The sequence below is a fragment of the Filicampus tigris genome, chromosome 12 (genome assembly GCF_054856515.1).
Source record: "Filicampus tigris isolate MCC_2025a chromosome 12, RoL_Ftig_1.0, whole genome shotgun sequence".
Classification (NCBI taxonomy): Eukaryota; Metazoa; Chordata; class Actinopteri; order Syngnathiformes; family Syngnathidae; genus Filicampus; species Filicampus tigris.
Genome location: NC_141228.1, coordinates 22797494 through 22821701, shown reverse-complemented (window position 1 = coordinate 22821701; position 24208 = coordinate 22797494). Strand labels below are relative to the sequence as shown.

The 24208-nt window shown below is 41.9% G+C and overlaps 2 protein-coding genes across 6 annotated transcripts; both read left to right on the top strand.

The window, feature by feature from the left end:
• The first annotated feature begins 366 nt into the window (after positions 1-366).
• On the top strand, positions 367-11428 carry hps3 (HPS3 biogenesis of lysosomal organelles complex 2 subunit 1). Of its 3 annotated transcripts, XM_086047956.1 has the most exons (25): positions 367-484; positions 878-1020; positions 1111-1182; positions 1642-1735; positions 1828-1901; positions 2104-2316; positions 2646-2682; positions 2835-2917; positions 3106-3229; positions 3687-3837; positions 3932-4014; positions 4168-4339; positions 4755-4836; positions 5519-5676; positions 5850-5951; positions 7368-7476; positions 7564-7778; positions 8634-8811; positions 8963-9196; positions 9306-9503; positions 9803-9997; positions 10153-10257; positions 10322-10528; positions 10706-10793; positions 10959-11428. In XM_086047956.1, the coding sequence occupies exons 2-25, from the start codon at positions 970-972 to the stop codon at positions 11084-11086; spliced, it is 3153 nt and encodes a 1050-aa protein (XP_085904082.1). In that variant the 5' UTR covers positions 367-484; positions 878-969; the 3' UTR covers positions 11087-11428. The 3 variants fall into 3 exon arrangements, with proteins under 3 accessions (XP_085904082.1, XP_085904083.1, XP_085904084.1); XM_086047957.1 differs by lacking the exon at positions 5850-5951; XM_086047958.1 differs by lacking the exons at positions 367-484; positions 1642-1735 and having other exon boundaries at positions 934-1020.
• Positions 11429-11543: 115 nt separating this feature from the next.
• Positions 11544-16653, top strand: LOC147139200 (uncharacterized). 3 transcript variants are annotated; one of them, XM_086047960.1, is made up of 10 exons: positions 11544-11667; positions 11811-12032; positions 12567-12746; positions 13524-13577; positions 14197-14327; positions 14656-14830; positions 15055-15174; positions 15740-15771; positions 15853-15946; positions 16143-16653. In XM_086047960.1, exons 2-10 carry the CDS (start codon positions 11901-11903, stop codon positions 16173-16175), a joined length of 951 nt encoding a protein of 316 aa, XP_085904086.1. In that variant the 5' UTR covers positions 11544-11667; positions 11811-11900; the 3' UTR covers positions 16176-16653. The 3 variants fall into 3 exon arrangements, with proteins under 3 accessions (XP_085904086.1, XP_085904087.1, XP_085904088.1); XM_086047961.1 differs by having other exon boundaries at positions 11568-12032; positions 15743-15771; XM_086047962.1 differs by lacking the exon at positions 13524-13577 and having other exon boundaries at positions 11568-12032.
• Positions 16654-24208: the final 7555 nt, after the last annotated feature.

Below are 24208 nucleotides of genomic sequence, written 5' to 3'. Positions count from 1 at the left end.
CCGACGCTCCACCACGAATTGTCTTTGACCAAAGCGCCCCCTAGCGGCGTTATGTGCGCCACACAGCGCAGTCCTGCTGACTATGAGCTGCACAAAAAAGGAATCCTCAAACATTGCAATTTTACTTTGTAGATCATGAGACATAGTAGAACACTGTAATTCAAATACAGCTCCTTTTACTTTTAAAATTAACATGCTCTCCACAAAAAGCGCCGAGCTTGATATGCACATTTTTAGTCTACAAAGCTGAGATTCTAAGGCGCTTGCTTTAAACGGACTGACTGGCTTTATAGAAAGACATGTCATGGGAATATTAAAAAAAAAAATGTATTTAACCCCGGGCAAATGAGCGAGCCAATGGGAGCACGGGGGGCGTATCCACCGTTGTTGTGGTTGACTTCAACTTCCTGCTTTGCGGCGTGAAAGCGTTCATCTGCTGCTTGCGACCATGAAGCGGAGAAAGGCCCCATTACACGACTAACAGGTATCGTCAAAGAAAACCTTAGGTTTATTTGGGCGTAAGTGCGCTACTGTGCAAGTCGACTGTGAACGGAGGGAAGGTGAAAGTAGCTCAAGTCGAGCGTTGCCGCCCCTGATTCGGCTCACAAGACTGCAGCATGTGATATCGATTAGAGGAATACAACACACACACTCGCTGTACATTTGCGACTTAACCATTGTGGATCTTTATTCACAGTATATTGTTTTTTTTTTTTTTTAAACATTGCTACTTTAAAAATATTGTATTGAAAGTATAGTTATTGTGGCTGACTATTTTAACAGTCGTGACATGTTTGCGATTGCTTAATAAGTGTCCTTACATTCCATGGAATGATTTAAGAACTGAATTATGGTTCATCTGTCTGTGCTCTTTCAGGGTCTCGGGGTCTTGCAGATGAGAGAGAAAGTAGAACACGGAATTGAAATTTCTCTTTCCACTGCGTCGGCTCTCCTAACGGCGCATTCAACATGGTGCACGTCTACAACTGCCATCCTTACGCCTCGCAGCAGATAGTGCAGGTCAGCGCAGCTCGCCGAAGTCAAGCCAGACAACGTAAACGGCATTTAGCATTCGAGCTGATGACAGCCGCCAATTGTCCCTGTGACCAGGTGGAGCAGGAGCCCGCCTTGGTCTGCTGTGGAGCCGGCGCCTTGTTCGTGGTCACCACTGCAGGATGCAAGGTGATTATTAGAATTATTAGGAATTCGGTGTGGGTCAGTTAGGAGTCCACGTTGATCACATTTAAATCAAAGATTTTTTGTTGGATTAACACATCCATTTACAATTGATATAAAAAGGCTACACGCCCCTATCGAAATGCCAGGCTTTTGAGATGTAAAAAAAATAAAAAAAAATCTTGAATCTTATATTGATGTAACTAATATGCAAAATATTACAATAGTAAGAGTGTTATGGTGTTTGGAAGGAACAAACAGAGGATATAGCGGAAGGTGGGAGAAGTTGAAAACAGGAAATCCAAGTAAAAGTCAGCGGCTTTTACTAGTCAATTTGCATGAAAATAGATTTCAAATGTGGATAAATAAAAAACATGTGAGGTGCACTTACCAGCCTCCGTCTTTTATCATCACAACTGATTTGTGAATGGAGGCGGGACTGTGACTGCGTTGTGTTGAAATCAGGTGGAGGCCTACAATGTGGAGCAGGAGGGCTGCCCTCTTATCTGTCGCTTTGCCACCATGGGCACTGTCAGGCGCATCTTGCACAGCGACATCGGTGACCGATATTCTTTCCTCCGTCACACGGGCCGCCTCTCGCGTGCTTAATCACGCCAACGTCTCTTCTTTGCTTGTCCCCATCACATTTAGGAGACTACCTGGTCACGATAGAGGAAAAGAACAGCGCCACCTACCTGAGAGCTTACACCAACTGGCGCTACCAGGTGTGGCATTTATCGAATACTCATGTTGAAAGACAACCCGGCTTGTTTGGAATTGTGAAAATATTTCCAAACGTAGCGCGAAGAGCCTTGTGCAGCGCTTATCCACAAGGCCGATGTGAGAAGATGGCTTCCGGGTCCTAATTGGAGTATGCCGTACGTGCTGTGTCCTTTATTTCATTGACTGCACCCGTTACTTGCCCAGGCCGAGGAGAAAGCTCGCGTTGGGGTGCGCTTGTTGGGCCACTTACTTGGTGGGGCGTCCCAGCGGGGCGGAGTGCAGATGGAGATCATTGAGATCCCCTTCTCGGAGCGTCCTGTGGCCGTTGCGTGTTGCCCGCTGACAGGTGACCTGCTGGTTGGCTGCGACAACTCTCTGGTTCTGTTTACTTTGAGAAGGCAGAACCAGCCAAACTTGGTAAGTGCAAAGCTAGCTGCTCCAGTGTGTTGCAAATGATTTGGCGTCTGCTGTTTTTGCTCATTTTCCGTCACAGTCAATCCAGTTGACGTTGAAAATGTTTCATCGGCAATTGTATTAGCTTGTACTCTCTGGGATTTTTCTAAAAAAATTTTTTTTAACAAAACCACCACAATGCCCCCAGTATTTGATATTTATAATGTGTAGAGTCAGCTGCATTTGAAAAAATTGATGATCAAATGTGGCCGTGTGTTAATTCTCACTTCACCTTGTTTTGTCATCCACTCTGCTTTTGTTTCAAATGTATGCTTTGTGATTTTCCATCGCAGCCGTCAAACAGCCAGCAGAGCGCCAGCCAGAGCCCAGGTAACACTCAAATGTCTTTGTTTGGCTCAAACTATTTTGGATTCGCAGCTTTAGCTACTTTGAGTCCACTTCCAAGTCAATAACTGGCGCCGAATCCATTCTTGCATTTTTTTTTTTTTTTCACTCTGACATCTCTCTCGTTTTCCTTCTAGATCAGCGCTCAAACCAAAACGGTTCCTTTCTGGACTTCGAACGCTCCGTCATCCTGCATCTTCCGGGAACTAAACCGAAACGGGTATCTTCGCCTCGCCTTTCGGCTCATCGTCATTCGATTGATGCTGTGATCTATTCATTCACATGAATATTGATGTTGACACACTTAAGTGATGAACCATGATACGATTTAAAAAGCAAGATGAATGAAGTTGTTTGATGTATTGTAGTATTTGAGTGAAAACTCCCGTTGGTCCGTCTTCCCTCCAGGTGGCGCTGTGTGCAGGATATGTGGCTGTGCAAGCTGAGCTGGAGGTGCTGGTCCTGAAACTGGACGCTAATTATGAGCCCAACGATCCTGTGCCGGAGGAGTCATCGGAAGCGCCCAAAGATGGTGATTCAATGCAAAGAGCTACACGCGGACTGTACCTTATTGCATGTATGAGCCGCAAAGCTCAAATGGTTCGCAAATGAGCAACATTGCTGCTGCTGTTGTTGATCCAAAAACAAGTTGAAATATTCAACCGCAATCAGTATTACACAGTCGACTTTTAATCAAGGGGTCACCTGGTAGCCCCCGGAGACCACATGAGTACTCTGCGGGCTTGTTAGAACAGTGATGGGACATTGTAATTTCCTTGTAACGTTGCCATCTTTTGAAAATGTAAATACTTCCAGAGATTTATAGAAATAAGGTTTCCTACCTCGTTAAGTGTCTTCACATTACACAACCACAATGATTAAACTAAGAGCAACCCCCCCCCCACCCAAAAAAACAACAACAACAAAAAAAAAAAAAACTGGTTAAAATCAATGTTGACGCTTGCGTGTGTGGGTGTGCTTGTGCACAGATCAAACTGAGGACCCGGTTGACTTCCTGCTCCTTCCAAGGCATCAGGAGTTGCTGGGTGAGCGAGCTCAAGAATGTGACATCCCTGTCAGCATTGAGAAAACAGGGCTGGAGGACAGAGGACAAAACTCATTCTCCTATGTTCTCTTCAGGTGTGTTGTGTGTATTATTCATAATCACATTTTTAAAACAAGATTGACTTTTTTTTTTTTTTTGTCTTTTCTTGGTGGTATCTCTTGCCTGTAGGCGTTTTACTCCAGACTACTTTCAGGGCTGCAGTGTGGAGGAGACGCAGCTTCACTCCCTGAAACTGCAACCATTATTTACAAGTGAGTCGAACGGAATCGAGAGTATCAAAAAGTTGACTGACCAATCAGAAGATGTCTTTGAAAAGCTTTCACAATATTCATAGTCTAATGGGTTTTTGTTGTTGTTGTTTGTTTTTGTTTTTTTACTCTCTTTGTGTGTCCTTGTCCCTGCAGGCTGCCAGCCTGTGGTTGAAGAACCAAGTTGCGTGTTCTGCTTCTTCTCCCTTCCCACCACTGGCTACCTGTACAGCCTGAAAGGCGGAGTTGAGCTTCTCTCAACCTATCAGTATCCAGAGAAGATCTTGGAAGCGGTGTTGACGGACCACCTGTTACATGTCATTACCAAGTCAGTCTTCTTGTCTGTCAAATTGTTGGGCCTGTTATTACAAGTAGAGGGGTCCTCAGTTTACAGTGCAGCTCTGTTACGTAACCCACGTCATGACTAACACATGAGTTAAGTCATAATTACGGTAAATATTTGAATCAAAAGCACTTGTAGGCCATAAATATGAAACTGTCAAATACAAAACAGTCAGTGCAGTGGTAACCAAGCTTGCCTTCTTGTGTCGCGTAACCTCCAGATTTTGGCACTGTTGTAAACCGAGGAGCCCCGTCAATTGCTGTCGGACACCCGCCTAGGATAATACCGTACTTGCGTTTACGATACAAATGTTTTATTAACATCTGCACCATCATGACGTTAATTTCGTTGAATGATGTCACTGCCATATATGATTGTCAACTGTCTGATTGTGTGTTAGGAGCGCACTGCAGTGCTTCACGGTGCGTTGTGCCGCCGTCGCAGCCCGGTTCCAGGACCCCTACATCGATACCACAATGAGGGTAAGAGTCTTGACCGAGCCAATTTTGCCCAATTTGATGCACGGGCGGTAAATCCCGACCGGATGCCCGTATAGACACGATCGGCGACGGGGGCGTTGAGACCTGTGCCGACTCTCAATTTGTCAGTGCTGTTTTGATTTTAAGCAAATGAAAAATAAATACAGAATAATAGGGCTGTGCCATTAATCAAAATTCAATTACAATTGCGATTAATACACTCCACGATTACAAAATTGGCATAATTGTATAAAACGATTATTAATGTGCATTTATATGCCACACACTGTTTGTTTACACACAAGGAAATCAATCTTCAATTTATACACTTGCACATTTTCTGATTCTAGAATAACACATTTGATAAATGTTGTTTCAAACTTACATAATTATAGTGTTTCAAAGAAATTTATTTGGCTTTATATTTTTTAAATTTTAAACATTTTCTTGTGTTGTACCCAAAAAAATAAATGATCGTTTGAATAAATCGTGATTTCAATTATTACCAAAATAATCGGGATTAATATTTTTTTCATAATCAAGCAGCCCTGTAGAGTAATGACCGAGCTACAAAATGTGTGTATAAATTGTTGAAAGATAAATGTACTGTAAAAAGTAGCCTGGTATTTGTTTAAAAAAAAAAATAAATAAAACAACACTCAACTGTGTGTGTGTGCGCTCGTAGGCTTGTCCACCCAGCAACCTTGAGGTGTGTGCCCTTCGGATGCAGCTGTTTATCGGCCTTCGCTCGCTGTGTGTGCACGGCCGTCGCGTCATCCTGCTCTCCACCGCCGACGCCGAGACACCGGAGGAGACGGAACGCAACGCGCAGCGGCGAGGCCTGTATGTCGCTTTCGGCGAAAACACGACGCACACACCAGATCCGCGCGAGCGTCTACCGTTTGCCCATTTGAGTTCAACACGCTAAAGCGCCGACATGGTCATCATCACTCGAGATGATGGGCACGTTTGGCTCGGTGCCGCAATTTACTGTGTGTGTGTGTTATACATTTTAGCATGTTGAAAGAACACACCATGCTGACGGGTATTTTCCTGGCGGTGGGAATCGATCCCACCACCACGCCAGCTCTGGAGAGCCTTCTGTCACGCCCCTTCCTGTAAGATTCCTCCAGCCCTGACGGCCCTTTCGAGTGGCTGAGCTGCAACGCCAACACCTTCAAAGTGCCCGTTTCTCATGGACAAAACCCGACTTGAAGGGCCAATGAACTGACAGAATTGGAGCCAGTTACATGATTATAATCCGAGTTTTTTTTTTTTTTTTTTTCACACAAAATGTCAGGATTGGTTGATTATATATTCGGAACATCAATCGAGATGAACACAACCCCAATGTTGTTGTGAGAGTAAATCAACTGCCTCTAAACTGAGGCAAACAGGCGTTTAAATGATTCAAAAATATGTGTGTGCATTAGGGCTGCTCGATTATGGAAAAAAAAAATCACCATTATTTTGGTAATAATTCATTATGATTATTCAAACGAGTGCAGAAAAAATGTGAAAATGATGCGCGACACGCTCAGCAACAATACATGTGACCTGTTAGCGCGGTCACACAATTTAGCGCCAAGCAAGTGTGATCTTAGTGAATCAGGCCCTGAGACAAAGTATATATTATGCGCAACATTTACAATTTCAGCAAGAAGGACGTTTATGTAACAATTTTTCTTTTTTGCTTGGTAAAAATGAATTCCTCGTTTTAGATACTCTCAGATTAGTTGCGATGCCAATCCTTCCTGCGTCCAATTCTGTCAGTGTTTTTATATGCTGGTTGCATCATTAATGTTCATGTGAACTTTTTCAAATGTCCCATAAACCAATCTTTAAAAAAAAAAACAAAAGCAAATATACTATATTCCAGTTTGACTTTGCAGCTTAGTGGTAAAGTGACAGCACGTTTTATTTCCTAACTCAATCCAAGCTTAACCCAGCTAACTACCCCGAGAGTGTGTGCCTCTGCTCACAGACTAATAGTTGCAACTCAACTTGAATTCATGGTTTACCCCGTGAGAGTAGACATCAACTATTTCCCTCATTCTCTACTTAGCGAATATAACATGTACCCAACATTTAACTTTTTATTTTTTTGCCAAAATCAGCTCTTTAAATAGCCAACCTTCCGATTTTTTTTTTTTTAGAGTCAATGTCGCAACCCCACGCACCTTTTCCAGCCTGCAGTGCCTAACCACAACCCTTTTTTTAATTACAGAATACCATGTAACACCGAATGCAAAACAAGTAGATAGATCGCTGTGTTTGAAGACTTTTTCTTCAATTCAGCTCATGAAAAGTGGGAGCAAAATCTCATTAAGTGTTTCATTTCTATTTTTGCTCACTTTATTTATTTATTTATTTTTTATTCCTAATAAATATGAGGATAATTTTTCAGGTGTATGTAAAGCTGTGGCTGCCAATTCGAAACTTTTTTTTTTCAAGCATTTCAACTTAACATCTTGAAGTGTGTATCAGAGCCTTTGGAGCTTTTTCAAGTAGACTGCCTGACCTTTTGACCTCAGGAGCAGGAAGTGGCCAATGTCTGCTCCCAAGGAGACCAGCGCTGTAGGACATGGATGGAACCTTTATGTGGTTGAAACGGTCCCTCCGCTCGCTCTCTACCACGAGATGGTAAAGTAGACGCCATTGCGGCTGCGCCTCGACCAATTGTACAACACGTCCTCAATGTGTCCGTCCGTCCGTCCGTCCGTGGGCCAGGTTGAATACAGCCAGAATTATGCACAGAACAACCAGCAGGCCCAGAGTCTTTGGCACCTCCTCAGTGAAGCTCACCTGCTCCTGCGCGCGGGCTTGCTGCAGTCTTCACAACAACAACAACAGCAGCGGCACAACACCGACGGCCCCGCAGACTTGACGCAGATGGAGGAGGCGTTCAGGGAGAACTGCGCTCAGCTGGCCGACTGTTTCAGCAGGTCGGCCGTTCCCACGTCATCTTGTTACGCTCCAAAATGTGTTTCAGCTCGACTTGACCTGCAGGAAATAAAAGTCCCTCCTTAGAGCTGTAACAGTAAAACATTTGCATGTACTTGGGGGCCGGGGGGGGGGGGGCCTGGGGGGTCTCAGTGCAACAAGAAAAGGAACTTTGAATGGAATAGACCAAAATATTTTGGTCAGGCTTAAGGAGGACTTAAGGCATCAGCCCGTATTTATTAGTATATCGATATAAAGGGGTTTCTTTGTGCCAAGATTATTATAGTTAATGAAAACTAAAATTGAAAAAAATATAGTTTTGTTAACGAAATAAACTGAAAACGAAAATGCCTTTAAAAAAAACAAAATGAACTGAAACTACGTCTTGTGTCTGTAAAAGGAACAAAAACTCATTTGAATTATTGCGAAAATGTCCTTCGTTTTTGTATTTGTCAGTTACGGGGCTGACTTTTAATGCATTTATTTTGGTATTGTATCCGTTGCTATAGTTAACCAAGGTCAGTTGTTTGAAGAGTCCAGTTTCCTTTAGTGACTTTTTTTTTTATTTATCTTGCGCTCAACAAATACTCCTTATATTTGGGGAGAAAAGCTGATACTAAAACGAATAAAATCTCAACAAAAATGAGGCATGTTCAAATAAATAAACGAGAGGGGTAAGGTGCTCTTAAACAAGGTCCCCCCCCACCACTCAACTACCCTGTAGCAAAGCCTCCCGACCCCCTCACTCAAAACTCGAGTTTTCCCCAGGAGGCGAAATCTTGACAAATTATTGGAAGATTCTCAATCCTACACAAAAGCATTTTAAAGCGTACTCGTGTTTTCTTGTCATCAAAAAGGGGAGGCCAGAGACACTGTCATCAGGCTTTGCCTTACTACCGAATGTCGGGCCTGTCGGTCACGGATGTGATGGCCAGGAACCGCCCCCTCCCAAGCAGCCCGCACTCCTACGGCCCGGGGTTTTTGTTTTACTTGAAGCATTACCTTTTAGAAGAGACTGAGCAGCATCTCAGCCAGGTAATGTCGACGCCTAACACAAATAGCGCAAAGCAAACACCTGACCCGGGCCACCCCGTCGACCGCAGATGTCGGCCACACGTTTTGCACCGCGACGAAAGCCCGATCGCCACGCGTGACTCTTTTTTTTTTTTTTTTTTTGTCTTCCCAGGAAGCCGCGGATGAGGTCATCGACGTTTTTAGCCAATCGGAACCCTCGCAGCTCATCAGCGTGTGCGCCAGCCCGACCATGACAAATGTCAATCCGACCCGGACACTGCAAATCTTGCGGCATCTGGAGGACGGCGCCGGCGTGTCTGTTGCGCTGACAATCACCATGGCAACCCTGACGCTGCGCTTGGATGACCTGCCACAGTACGCGCAGCTGATGGAGAGACATGCTGAGGTTGCTCGACAATTTTCGACTCCTATTAGTGGAGAATGAGTGGAGTCAGTTTCACTTTCTGAATTGACGGAAAGAAATGCACTTGCGAATGCTCACGCTGTGTTTTTAGATGGTGTTGGTGTACGGCTTCATTGAGGAGCCCAGGCTGTTGCTGCATGGAGGAGGTGGGGGCCAGCACACAAAGGTCTGTCCCACCGCGTTAAGCCAACAGATGGCCACGTCGCAGCCTGGCCTGCTGGTGGCTTCCATGGTTGCCCTGCATGAGAACAACAAAGTTCATCTTGAACAGGTGGACCGTATATTTCAGGTGTGGGACATTTTGCATTGTCTTACAAGATTTTCCAGCTACGAGATGTCGCCTGGTTGATTGTTTTTTTCTTTTTTCTTTTTCTAATCCATACATTCTCTTGTATTAATTTTTCTTATATTTATATCTTATAATACAGTGCAATTTTAACACTGAATACACAAAACTGCACACAACTACATACAAGCGAATGGAAGAGTTCATCTTTCATGCTATTTGTCAGTCAGTCAGTACGAGTGCATGTGTGTGCAAAGCTGAAACAAATAATATAAAAAATTCTGATGCGTACGTGTCGCTAGGTGCTGGGCTGTGGAAACAGCTTACAGGTGGATTTCTGGGAGGCAATGCTTATGGCATCATCACAAGAGGCCGTCATCCAGGAGCTTCTCTTCCGATTGTCGTCCGTCTACATCGACCGACTGATCCACACGAGCGCAGACAAAGGTCTGCGCCAGCTTCCGGCGCACAGGTCACTGAAAAGCGCTGACGATCTGGTAAAGTTGCTGAACTTGATGGGCTTTTTTCTCCTCTAAACTCTATAGATGAATAAAACAATAGTTGAAAATAATGCATTGTAAAAAGAAAAAAAAAATTCAAATCTAGTCATCGTCTACTAAAATGTCTGCGTCATTGGTGTGTTTCGTTTCAGATCAATTCCTGCTCCCATTATGGCGCTTTATATCCCTGGCTTATTATTCTCAGTCCACCTCACAGTACCAACTTTCAACACCAGGAGGCGTTGCACAAAATGCAGGTAAGACTTTGGCCCATCTCCATTGTCGATGCTGTACATTGACCCCATGTTGTATTTTCTGCAGTCGCTCTTGTGTGGACCATCGCTGCCTGTGGGCGCAGTCACACCCTTGTTGGAAAGTTTGCCAGACAAAACGTTATGGGGCTTCAGCCTGCACCTTCTATGTGCCACCAGAGGGGGGCAGTACGATTGCAGCATTGAAGAGCTTCTGGACCGATGCCCGCAGGCTATTATTGCCTACGCCAATCACCACTTGCAAGATCAATACATGGTCAGTACTCGTGTGAACGCGGTTTCCCTCACTGGATGCCGTGGCTTTATTGTGAAAGTTTGTGATGGTTTGGATGTTTTAAAAAAAAAAAAAAATCCCAATATTTCTATTTTCAAATGAACCGAATGTGTTATGTTCCTCGCGAGCTGATTAAATACCCTTCTGTTCAACCTTTAGGATTTGTGGTGGAAGAAGCTGCTCCCGGAACTCTGCAGTCGGACGAGAAGCGCGTCAGACAATAGCATTTTGTTGGCTGCTCTCAAAGGTAGACGCTTCACCCCAAATTCGGTCGGTGTAAACAAAGTAGCCTTCACTTTAGTCACTTTATTAGCTGCAATGCATGCTAATTCCTGCAGATATACAGAATATGCAACTTTAAGTTTGTGTAATATTTGTGGTCTGAGATTTCTGCACACCGTCGCACCAACAGAGACGCTGGTCGTTGTTGCCATGGAGACAAGTCCCGCACAGTTCCTGGAGCTCATACCTGATGACGGAACGGCTTCGTACTTCTTGCCTCACCTGTTGACCTGCAGCCAGAGACACTTATTGGCCTAACACACACACACACACACAAAGGCACACAAAGCTAATGCCTAAAAAGGGTTGAACTCAATTCCATTTTTTTTTTTTTGTAGTCAACCTCTGATGTGATGGAAGTCAAGTCAAAGGTGATTAATCAACGATGTCGTTGATATTTTTTTCAGCACTGTACAGAGGTCCCTAACATTTTTTGCGCCACAAAGAACATGTGCTACCATGCTACTATGATATCATGCAAGTGTTACTTTTTACAGTCGTGTATTATTGAGTTGGTCAGCGAGAGACACACAGATGAGCGACAATGGTGTGGACGTCACATTAACATGATAAAAGTGCCGCATGGTCGAGTTACACCAATCACAGCTGTCATTACTCAACACTCACGTTTTTTTGGGACTGTTGACTGTCGGTGCGTCCAAAGGTCAGTACTGTCCGATCGGAGATTTACAATGAACCTCCCTTTCCGCTGAATACCACACGTTCCCTTAGCCAATCAATAACAGTCCGTGAGTACAAATGTGAACCAATCAGGGCTGGAGAGTTGATGGCAGAGCTCAGCTGAGGTGATGAGCCGGGCCCTGTTTTAAAATGGAAAGGTATGTTTTACAATGAAAACAACTTAAATGAGACGAAATGAGCCAAATTAGTGCCCAAAATCTTCACAGAAGATGAGCATCTGAGGGTTGGTGTTGAAATCAAAGGAAAGTCTTTGTTGTTGTTGTTGTTGTATCTTTAATAGTCAATAGTCATACAAATTGTCCTGCTGACAAGTCAAAGAGCAAAGCTAGGCGCTTCTCAGGCTAATCGTCTGCGGTTGCTGCAAACGAGGATGAAGCCAAATGAAAGGAAGCAGGCCTTGTGGGCAATCAAGGACAACATTGAGATGGAATTGTTCTCTTCTGAAGAATTCTGTGAGGTGCTTTCAACGCAAGAGCTGGAGGAAGACGATTGCTTCTACCAGGTATGTGCTCACTTGAGCGACCTTCAACCAGAAATCGCAACCTCTTTGGGAAACATCGATGTTGAAATAGCTGTCATATTATTCATTAGTCAGTTTTTAAGTCATCGCCAGAGCAAGCGGTTGAAACAGGCGTATAATTATACACTTGTCTAATTTAAAAAAGCTACATGAAACATTTTCATGGCGTAGGAAAACGTTTCTGCTCAAGGGCCTCAAAACAGATGGGCCTAGTCCTTTCTAAATAGATGAGGTTCAAAAAATTAGCTATGTATGGATATATAACATTTATTTGACTCATTTCTGCAATAAATCACTAAACATTAAATGAATAAATGACTTTTTAGCACCATTTTATGGGCAAACTGCTCAAATTTGGCTGACAGACAATATCAGGATGAGAATAGCGTATTATGAAAAGGAGTATTAATAGAACTGTACTGTCAACACAACGGCCGTTATAGCTACTGTTACTCCTAATGATAATGATGACGACAATATTATCCCCCCCCCCCCCCTGTTTTTTTTATGCTGAAGAACTTGGAGCATCCTCTGGTCTGTATTTGTGAGGAAGACCCAACACTGGACGTCCAAGCCCAGCAAGACAGACCGCACAAGGTCAAACCCAAGACGGTGACCCCAGCCAGGGAAAATGACGACTGTGAAAGCCGCCCACCTCCCCCCGTCTTCATGGAGGACATTGAGATAGAAATGGAGGTAGCATCTCGTCAGCCTACAGATGGCAACCTGCACACAATGTCAAGAGATCTGATAGAAGCCAGGGCTTTATCAACAATTGGGCCTTTCCAAAGATAATAGCGCTTGCTGGAACTACTTGTGTAAAAAGAGAAAATAATGTAAAGTGAAGCGGGCCTTCTGATTGAACTCCAGTACTTGGCAAAAAAAAGTACAAACTCAAATGTACATTCAAGTAGAAAATAATCAATTTCGAATGCATTTTGTAGTTGTCGATGAAGAGCTAGCTAGCTGGCTAGCTAGAGTTGGTTTGACTATTTTATGCTTTCGAAACGTACTCATAGCTTTGCTTAAGTGTGAACCGGCTTACAAAAAAATGATAAATTAGCTAATTATATTTAAAAAAAAAAGACTCGTCTGTCTTCTTTTACCTCATGTCCATGGAGGTTGAAAAAACACAACTATTTTGACAAAACTAAGGCTTACAAAGTACCGATATGTTATTGTCTATGAGTAAAAGTAACAAGTTGACCGAAAAGTAAATACTCAAGTGAAGCCCTGTTACCTGAGAAATGTACTTAAGTCCAGTAATAAAGTATTTATACTTTAATTCCACCAACAGTGGTGTCCAACTGTTCTCTATTTCGCTTCCTTAAACTTCATGAGAAAGACCAACTATTGGAAAATCCTTCTCACAATGAAGTGCAGTTGTACACCGCTGTCACAAAGATTGATCATAGTTTTCAACATTTCAATTTGTTTTCTCGTGTGACTTGCAATGTTTGTTTGCTGTCTCAGGTGCTTCCTCACTACACAAAGTCTGAGGTTCAACTTGTGGGGCTCATCACCCCGGTAATGACTCTCCTGCCTTTTTAAGTGATGCTGTATGAACACTTCCACAAATTGAATGTATTGCACATGCTGATTGCTGATAATCTCATCTCAAGCCAAAGGAGCACATGATGTAATCACTCGATCAATGCAAATTGTTTTCGCACTGTTGTCTGTTTCACAAACACCTTTTGGCTCAAAAGTCACTTGAACATAGAAAATCAGATCTTTAATCATCAACTGGCTCCAATTGCATTGTGGAACCAATGAGATTTTTTTTTTTAATTTAGAAAAAGTAGATTGTTTTATTTACTTACCAGTACATACTCCAAAATAGAATTTATAGTATTATTATCCTTTATAGGGCAAATAACCATATTGGTCAATTTAGCCACATTATGAGGTTAGGTGGTTGCCTTCAGCCAGTCAATGAGGAAACGTATGATGTTGGGATAGGTAGATAGAAAGTCAAGATTAATAGATTTTTTTTTTTGGGGGGGGTAAAAAAAAAAAAAAGTTATGTATTATTAACAACAAATGAGAAAACGTCCAAATATAGGACCTTTCTTTGTACCAGAATCAACATGTGTTGCTTCCCATTATGAGAAATGATCAAATCAATGTTGAACCTCTCTTGCAGACTTTTCACACAGCCTCTTTAAACAAAGCAAGCCGAATGAAGTGGAAGCCAGTGACTCCGCAGCAGACTGGCCTGGTGGTCAAAGATGTGCTTTGTTTACCGAGAGGCCGCTTCAATGAGCAAATCAACAGGTGACGAGATGAAATCCATCAAACGTTTCCTGGGGACCTCGATGAATAATCCTCACGCCTTTTGTTTTTATTTGTTCGTGACCGAGTTACATGTATGTACACGTGTAGTTTTGCCCCAAAGTATTTTAATTTCATACACAAGGTAACTCAATGTGCTTCACATAGTTACAAAACATTTGAAGGCAAAAGAATTTTAAAAATGGAATAATTTAAGAGAAAAGCATAATAGGGAAATATAAATTAGTTGACTAAAAGAATGTACGTAATGAAGCCAGTTGTATATACAATGGCCGGCTGGCTAAGCCAGTGTTACTTGGTGTCCCCACAGAAACGGTGCACCACAAGGCAAAGAGCAAGCAGCACTTTCAGCAATGGGGCTGACTGCCAGGATCACCATTGATCGCCGATGGTCCGCCAAACAGATGGAGAGTCGCTTGGTGCTGCTTTTCCGAGGGCGACTTGCGAAACAGGCTGGACAAAGCTTTTCCTTTACATATTTACAGGTGTGTGTGTGTGTGTGAGATGTACTGCTTATCTTCCAGCGTATGTATTTGTGAATTTATTTCTAACACTTTATGATTATGATGAATACCCTGAATGAAAATCAACTGTAAGACTTGTTTTTCTCATGGTAGTTTATGACTGGCTAGTTTTAGGGGTAAGGGATGGGGCTTCTAATTTGAACCAGCGATTATTATTTGTTTTTGTGGCAAAATGCGTTTTGCAGTGCGTCCAGCGAGTTCTGTTTGTCCCGGTGCCCCCTGCAGAAGGCTGGACCGGAGCGCATGTCCTCAGGATCTCAGGACCGGGTGCGCTGTATATCCTCAGCCAACTTGACCACCTGCAGGTCAACTTTTTTCTTTTACATTTTTTTTTTTATTTGGATTGTTTCATTTTCGTGTATTTTTAATTTAGGCACTTCATAACTTGATGTATTTTAAATAGGGACAAAATATGTGCGGGCCCGCGAATGGTGAAATTTGCCCAGTGAAAAGATGCCCAGTGAAACGCATTTTGAAAATTTTTTGGGGGGGGCTTTGTAAACTCAAAATATGCCAACAAACCTTCAATATGCGCTTTCCAAGAAAAGTGCGGGTTGTTTCCCCACCCCAAAAAAAAAAAAAGATTGGGGAAAGAAATCTGCAAAGGGGTCCACTATAGTAGAGGAAATGTGTTCATTTTTTATTTTTTTTTTAGTTTCCATTTTTGTTTATAAGTAACAAAAATCTGATTTTTACATTTCATTTTCAATGTAAAAAAAAAATATATATATATATATATATATATATATATATATATATATATATCAACCCTAAAAATGAATCGTATTTCCTGTGCATTATGTGACCATGTGCTTTTACCATTGCTTGTTTAAAACATTTAACATGAGATGTGTATCAATGTTCTCTTAGCAGGCATCAAGTGAGACAGTTGTGTTGGACAGGTAAGATTTTAACGGGGAAAAACAAAGCTAACAGAACCCACATCTCAACTACAGTAGCTTGTGCTTCTTAACTCCTTCCAGGAGAGAAGTGTGTCTGGACGAAAGTAGAGAGAGCTGCCAAGATGGCGATAATCTGCAGGACAAATGGAGCCAGCCACATACTGAATTTGACAACGTGAGTTTTATTTGTTATAACAACAATTCAGATGTCACATTTATCAGGATTTTTTTTTTTGTAAGGCAACACTTTCACTGAAGCACACTGATATGAATTATAAAACATATTCACTCATAAAATGCACTTGCATTGATTGAAACTGTATTCAAAGTTGGAGTTGGATCTTGTTTGAAAGAATGTGTTTTACTTGTAGGCTCCTGGGTGCAAGGATGTTGACGCGTCATAATTCGTGGACCAGTTACTGTCCATATCTCGCCAAGAACGCTTCAAACTGTTCAGCTATTTTTGGACATCGTCAAGGGTTTGTCGGTTAGGACGATGCAGCTCTCCAACTGATGGTTTCAGTGTTGTTTTTAAATCTAATTCATATGGACGGCTGCTGTCTACTCTGCTTTTTAGGCAGATACTCCTTCTGGTGCCTTTTGCGAGTGTCGGGGGATGGCTCATTCAAAACGGCTAACAACAAAAAACAAATCAAGTTACCGTGTATTGAGGCCTGCCTGACCCTCATATAAGGCAACCAAAAGATGTTTGTAGACAAGTGGATGTAAGGATGATTACAATCAGAGAGGGGGGAAAAAAGGTTTTAATGGAATTTTAAGTTCAAGTAGAGTGACTGAGCAAGGTTTGGCTTTTAGTGTTTTGAATTGTTCTTAAATGTTGTCTGAGTGGTATTAAATTAAACATTTGAGTTGACCAATAAAGTCAGTGACTGGTAATTCATATACTAAGGCACCACATACACTTAACTGTGTATGTTTCTCACAAAAAGATGTAGATATGCTATTTTTTTTTCCAGGAAAAAGACAAAATGCACAATAGCATTTACAGTTGAACTTAATTTGACCTTCTCTAAAGTGGAACATAGGTTTCCAGCCAGTCAATGTCAGGTTATACGTACATTAAAATACATTCACGGACAGTATTGAAAGTTTCATTTGGACTCATTCATTTAAAATCATTAAAAAATGTGTTTTGTACATGGTATCAGTGAAATTACACTACACTTGGGTATTGGTGCCAAAAAACACTGTCTTGATAGTCAGACATTCTTCCAGTACATACAGTACAGTGTAACGTGTAGCTAGCTAGCTATTGTATCAAAGCTTTTAATGGCCGGTTCTTTGAACCTTCATAATGTTGATGGCGTAAGACACGCCCCTCGGAAGCTGCTCTCTGAAAAACTGAATCAAAAGGGCAAAGTCAAAATTCCAAGAAAAGATTTTCACCATTGATACGAAAAGAAATATTGCCTAACACTACCAGAAGCAAGTCATAAAATCTACTTACCGCTTCAACAAATTCAATGATGGTGTCATTGCTAACCCCGTCGAGCACATTTAACTTCATATTTAAATGGGCCAGAAACGAGGAGCCTGCTGTCATTAAGGAGGGCAAAAAGAAAATGGTGTAACACAAAGACTTGAATAGACACGAAATACATTGTATACCAAAATCGAAGTAGTCCCTTACCTTTGTTCGCCATGGCGGTTGTCAATATGGTTGTTACGCTTGGCAGTGTGCTGGTTCTGGAAATGGTTGTGTTCATTGGGTTTGGCCTTGCAGTAAGCACAGGTGTGCTTGCCATTGTTTCAGGGTTTGGGGATATGGTTGTATTTAGGTGCTGGAGGTGGCTAGTTGGTGAGTTTGTCGTTATTGCGGTGCTTGGTATTGTGCCAGGTGTAGATATAGTTTTATGTTGTGGTGTAGTTGGGATGGCAGTCATAGATGTGTCGGTTGTTGCAGATGTGGACATGGTTGTGTCTGAAGTTACTGTCTTCGTGGATCTGTTTGCTGTGGTGAAGGATTTTGTGATATTTGGCTCTGTAGTTGCTCTAGATATTGATGTGGTTGTAGTACTTGGCACTGTAGTTGCTGTAGGTATTGTTGTAGTTGTGGTACTTGGCTCTGTCGTTGATGTAGATGTTGTAACTGTTGTGGTACTTGGCACTGTTGGTCCTGCAGATGTAATGATTGTGGTATTTGGCACTGTCGTTGCTGTTGGTATTGTAGTTGTGGTACTTGCCTCTGTAGCTGATTTAGGTATTGTTGTGGTACTTGGCTTTGTTGTTGTAGTTGTGGTATTTGGCACTGTCGTTGATGTAGGTATTGTTGTAGTTGTGCTACTTGGCTCTGTTGTTGTAGTTGTGGTACTTGGCTCTGTCGTTGATGTAGGTATTGTTGTAGTTGTGGTACTTGGCTCTGTCATTGATGTAGGAATTGTTGTGGTACTTGGTTCTGCCGTTGTTGTGGTACTTGGCTCTGTAGCTGCTTTAGGTATTGTTGTGTTACTTGGCTTTGTTGTTGTAGTTGTGGTACTTGGCTCTGTAGCTGCTTTAGGTATTGTTGTGTTACTTGGCTTTGTTGTTGTAGTTGTGGTACTTGGCACTGTCGTTGATGTAGGTATTGTTGTGGTACTTGGCTCTGTAGCTGCTTTAGGTATTGTTGTGGTACTTGGCTTTGTTGTTGTAGTTGTGGTACTTGGCACTGTCGTTGATGTAGGTATTGTTGTAGTTGTGGTACTTGGCTCTGTCATTGATGTAGGAATTGTTGTGGTACTTGGCACTGCCGTTGATGTAGGTATTGTTGTGGTACTTGGCTCTGTCATTGATGTAGGAATTGTTGCAGTTGTTGTGGTACTTGGCTCTGCCGTTGTTGTGGTACTTGGCACTGTTGTTGATGTCGGTATTGTAGTTGTGGTACTTGGCTCTGTAGCTGCTTTAGGTATTGTTGTGTTACTTGGCTTTGTTGTTGTAGTTGTGGTACTTGGCACTGTCGTTGATGCAGGTATTGTTGTAGTTCTGGTACTTGGCTCTGTTGTTGTGGTACTTGGCTCTGTTGTTGATGTAGGTATTGTTGTAGTTCTGGTACTTGGCTCTGTCATTGATGTAGTAGTTGTTGTGGTACTTGGTACTGTCATTGCTGTTGGTATTGTAGTTGTGGTACTTGGCTCTGTAGCTGCTTTAGGTATTGTTGTAGTTGTGGTACTTGGCTTTGTTGTTGTAGTTGTGGTACTTGGCTCTGTAGCTGCTTTAGATATTATTGTGGTACTTGGCACTGCCGTTGATGTAGATATTGTTGTGGTACTTGGCTCTGTCATTGTTGTAGGAATGGTTGTAGTTGTTGTGGTACTTGGCTCTGTCATTGATGTAGTAGTTGTTGTGGTAGGTATTGTTGTAGTTGTGGTACTTGGCTCTGTCATTGATGTAGTAGTTGTTGTGGTACTTGGTACTGTCATTGCTGTTGGTATTGTAGTTGTGGTACTTGGCTCTGTAGCTGCTTTAGGTATTGTTGTAGTTGTGGTACTTGGCTTTGTTGTTGTAGTTGTGGTACTTGGCTCTGTAGCTGCTTTAGATATTATTGTGGTACTTGGCACTGCCGTTGATGTAGATATTGTTGTGGTACTTGGCTCTGTCATTGTTGTAGGAATGGTTGTAGTTGTTGTGGTACTTGGCTCTGTCATTGATGTAGTAGTTGTTGTGGTAGGTATTGTTGTGGTACTTGGCTCTGTCATTGATGTAGTAGTTGTTGTGGTACTTGGTACTGTCATTGCTGTTGGTATTGTAGTTGTGGTACTTGGCTCTGTAGCTGCTTTAGGTATTGTTGTAGTTGTGGTACTTGGCTTTGTTGTTGTAGTTGTGGTACTTGGCTCTGTAGCTGCTTTAGATATTGTGGTACTTGGCACTGCCGATGATGTAGGTATTGTTGTGGTACTTGGCTCTGTCATTGTTGTAGGAATTGTTGTAGTTGTTGTGGTACTTGGCTCTGTCATTGATGTAGTAGTTGTTGTGGTACTTGGTACTGTCATTGCTGTTGGTATTGTAGTTGTGGTACTTGCCTCTGTAGCTGCTTTAGGTATTATAGTTGTGGTACTTGGCTCTGTCATTGATGTAGGAATTGTTGTGGTACTTGGCACTGTTGTTGATGTCGGTATTGTAGTTGTGGTACTTGGCTGTGTAGCTGCTTTAGGTATTGTTGTAGTTGTGGTACTTGGCTTTGTTGTTGTAGTTGTGGTACTTGGCTCTGTAGCTGCTTTAGATATTATTGTGGTACTTGGCACTGCCGTTGATGTAGATATTGTTGTGGTACTTGGCTCTGTCATTGTTGTAGGAATGGTTGTAGTTGTTGTGGTACCTGGCTCTGTCATTGATGTAGTAGTTGTTGTGGTAGGTATTGTTGTAGTTGTGGTACTTGGCTCTGTCGTTGATGTAGGTATTGTTGTAGTTGTGGTACTTGGCTCTGTCATTGATGTAGTAGTTGTTGTGGTACTTGGTACTGTCATTGCTGTTGGTATTGTAGTTGTGGTACTTGGCTCTGTAGCTGCTTTAGGTATTGTTGTAGTTGTGGTACTTGGCTTTGTTGTTGTAGTTGTGGTACTTGGCTCTGTAGCTGCTTTAGATATTGTGGTACTTGGCACTGCCGATGATGTAGGTATTGTTGTGGTACTTGGCTCTGTCATTGTTGTAGGAATTGTTGTAGTTGTTGTGGTACTTGGCTCTGTCATTGATGTAGTAGTTGTTGTGGTACTTGGTACTGTCATTGCTGTTGGTATTGTAGTTGTGGTACTTGCCTCTGTAGCTGCTTTAGGTATTATAGTTGTGGTACTTGGCTCTGTCATTGATGTAGGAATTGTTGTGGTACTTGGCACTGTTGTTGATGTCGGTATTGTAGTTGTGGTACTTGGCTGTGTAGCTGCTTTAGGTATTGTTGTAGTTGTGGTACTTGGCTTTGTTGTTGTAGTTGTGGTACTTGGCTTTGTTGTAGTTGTGGTACTTGGCACTGTCGTTGATGTAGGTATTGTTGTAGTTGTGGTACTTGGCTCTGTCATTGATGTAGGAATTGTTGTGGTACTTGGAACTGTCATTGCTGTTGGTATTGTAGTTGTGGTACTTGGCTCTGTAGCTGCTTTAGGTATTGTTGTAGTTGTGGTACTTGGCTCTGTCATTGATGTAGGAATTGTTGTGGTACTTGGCTCTGCCGTTCTTGTGGTACTTGGCACTGTTGCTGATGTCAGTATTGTAGTTGTGGTACTTGGCTCTGTTGTTGATGTAGGTATTGTTGTAGTTGTGGTACTTGGCTCTGTAGTTGATGTAGGAATTGTTGTAGTTGTGATACTTGTCTCTATCGTTGCTGTAGATATTGTAGTTGTGGTACTTGGCACCGTTGTTGCTGTAGCTATTGTTGTAGTTGTGGTACTTTGCTCTGTAGCTGCTTTAGGTATCGTTGTAGTTGTGGTACTTGGCTCTGTAGCTGCTTTAGGTATTGTTGTGGTACTTGGCTCTGTAGTTGATGAAGGAATTGTTGTAGTTTTAGTACTTGGCACTGTCGTTGATGTCGGTATTGTAGTTGTGGTACTTGGCTCTGTAGCTGCTTTAGGTATTATTGTAGTTGTGGTACTTGGCTCTGTCATTGATGTAGGAATTGTAGTTGTGGTACTTGGCACTGTCGTTGATGTAGGTATTTTTGTGGTACTTGGCACCGTTGTTGCTGTAGCTATTGTTGTAGTTGTGGTACTTTGCTGTGTAGCTGCTTTAGGTATTGCTGTAGTTGTGGTACTTGGCACTGTCGTTGATGTAGGAATTGTTGTAGTTGTGATACTTGGCTCTATCATTGCAGTAGACATTGTAGTTGTCGTACTTGGCACTGTTGTTGCTGTAGCTATTGTTGTAGTTGTTGTGGTACTTGGCTCTGCCGTTGCTATTGTAGTTGTGCTTTTGGACACAGTAGTAGGTGCAGGACTTGTGGATATGGTTGTGTTTAAGGTTGTGAGAGTCATGTTTGTCTGCGTTGTTGCAAGTGTGGATGTTGTACTATTTGTCGAAATGGTTGTGTTCGGTGGATTTTGTGTTTCAGTCGTCACAAGTATGCTTGTCATTGTGTCGGGTGTTTGGCATAAGGTTGTATCTTTCTTTTGGGTTGTTGTGTTTGTCGTTATTGCTATTGTGGTGCTTTGGGTTGTGTTAGTTGTAGATATACTTGTGTTTTGCGGTGTAGTGGTGATTGGACTCATTGTTTCAGCTGTTTGGGGCATGTTCTGATGTTTGGTAGCCACTGTTGTGTTGTGGGTTGTAGTCACAGGTGTGATTGTCATTACTTCAAGTATTTTGGATATGGTTGTATTTATGATGTGGGGTGCAGTCGTCATTGCTGTGTGTGTTGTTGCTGTTGTGCTTGGCACTTGGCTAGATGTGGATATAGTTTGGTTTTGCCGTGTATTGGTGATGATAGTCAGAGATGTGTTAGTTATTGCAGATGTGGACGTGGTTGTGTCGGGAGTACTCACGGATCTGTTTGTTGTGGTTGAAGATTCTGTGCTTTTTGGCACTGTCGGTATATTTGTGGTTTTTGCGTTTTGGGGTGCAGTTGTCATGGATGTTACTGCTGTTGTAGGACTCGTGGCTGCGTTTTGAATTGTTGTGGTCATGGTTTTGCCTGGCGTTGTAGTATTTGAAGTCGTTTCTGGAGTGTCTGTGTAAATGGTAGTATTTAATTTGGTTCTCGAATCCTTTTCCGTGGTTGTTGTTCCGTGTTGGTGGTCCGCTGCAATGTTGAGCACACTACTCGTGCCTGCTGTGCTTGTTTGCTTCCCAAGCGTGAATGATTTCTCATCTTGCGTTGCTGCCACAGTACTGGTTCCTGGAGTCATGGTTGGATGCAATGAATGTATAACTGTGGTAGTTTGAGACTGAGTCAGTACAACGTCCATGTCAATTATATCTATGCAGCAATATGTGTATTATAGCCAATAGGATCATATTATCCTAATAAAAATAATCTTTGCCAAACTGTCACCATCATAAACCTTGACTGGACACGAAACGTATGAAGTAACATTTCATCACTTTTAGCAGGCATAGTTCAAAGGTAAATTAACTTCTGTTAATATTTAAACCTAAAAACATTAAGGTTTTAAATTGTTAAACATTAAAATATTCTCCACTTCCTGGGTTTCACCGCTAAATCAACATCCATATCAACTTGCTGCTAACTTCGACAGCAGTTGGGAAATCATATGTTGTTTTTCACTCATCCATGATGTGGCTACAGAGGGTCACCTCCTGGATGGACATCGGATCACCAGCTTTGTCACTGAATTACATTATAGGTTCCATTCTGTGTCCCCAACACAACTTAAAACCTCTTTCACACAGGATTGAGCAAAATTGAAACCTTAGAGTCGTAACAACAGTGCTGTTATTTATACGCCTTTGCCGTACAGGCAGAATCCACCAAAGCGGATGATTGCTGTGCCTATTATGGACATTCACACACCTGATGTGGCTCATGTGAGAACTACCCAATGGAAATCAAAAGTGACTGATTATATTGTTGCTTTTTAATCTAATGCCCCACCAAAAAAAGAAAAATTGCCTGATATTTCAACTTTCCGCTCATATCAAATGTAAGACGTTCAGACCCCCCAAAATGTGAAAACAGGTGATTTTTCAGTAAAAAAAAAAAAAAAATCTGCCACTTTTTAATTTTTTTTTTAAAGGCAGTTGTAATAGGTCATCTTAATGCTGCCGATATTAATCAAGCAAAAATGCATACTTTTAAATATTAGTTTCATGAAAATTGGTTGTATAGTACCTCTTGCTAACAAACCACTCAATGAAGGGCTGAAAAATAATATATTATAGTACTTTTCCTCACTGCCTCATTTTCCTGGCATTGCCCCTGGTATGCCAGAACAACATTTTAGGTGATGTTTAAGAATAAAAATGTGTTCATTGCTTACAAATATCACACAAGTAATGGTAATAATAATAATTCAGTTCAACTGTCAGTGTGTGCTCTACATTTCTCATCCAGAAATATTTAAAACCAAAGAAGTTAAAAGCAAGTTACCTTGAAAAGATGCATACAAGCATGCATGCAAATATATCCAAGAAAGGCTTTTTCTTTTCATCTTCATGGTGACAACCAGGTTAATAAAAGTCTCTCCAGCCAGCATCAATGTTAAGTATTAGTCTCTCATTTCCAGGAAGGTGTGTTTGTATTTGGCTCTTTCCTTGTTAATGCTCCACCCTCAGCTTCTGAGCAAGGAGCGTACAGAGAAGGTTGCAGTTCTTTGATAATACAGCATAAAAATGATTTGGAATATTCTTTTTTGCAATATTAGTTCATTGCAGCAGTTTAATCCAAAAAGTAAATATGTCCATTAAGAAAACAGCCAATTTAATCCTTACCTTTTTTTTTCCTATTAAGAAAATGATTTTGTTTGTTTATTGTAAGATCAAATTTTCTTGAGATGGTGAA

Coding starts and splice junctions, on each gene's coding strand:
- LOC147139200 (XM_086047960.1), top strand. CDS start 11,901: ATGAAGCCAAATGAAAGGAAGCAGGCCTTGTGGGCAATCAAGGACAAC. Junction 14,831..15,054: donor TTTCCTTTACATATTTACAG/GTGTGTGTGTGT, acceptor TGCGTTTTGCAG/TGCGTCCAGCGAGTTCTGTT. Junction 15,175..15,739: donor GCCAACTTGACCACCTGCAG/GTCAACTTTTTT, acceptor ATGTTCTCTTAG/CAGGCATCAAGTGAGACAGT.
- hps3 (XM_086047956.1), top strand. CDS start 970: ATGGTGCACGTCTACAACTGCCATCCTTACGCCTCGCAGCAGATAGTG. Junction 1,021..1,110: donor CCTCGCAGCAGATAGTGCAG/GTCAGCGCAGCT, acceptor CCCTGTGACCAG/GTGGAGCAGGAGCCCGCCTT. Junction 3,838..3,931: donor TTCTCCTATGTTCTCTTCAG/GTGTGTTGTGTG, acceptor TCTTGCCTGTAG/GCGTTTTACTCCAGACTACT.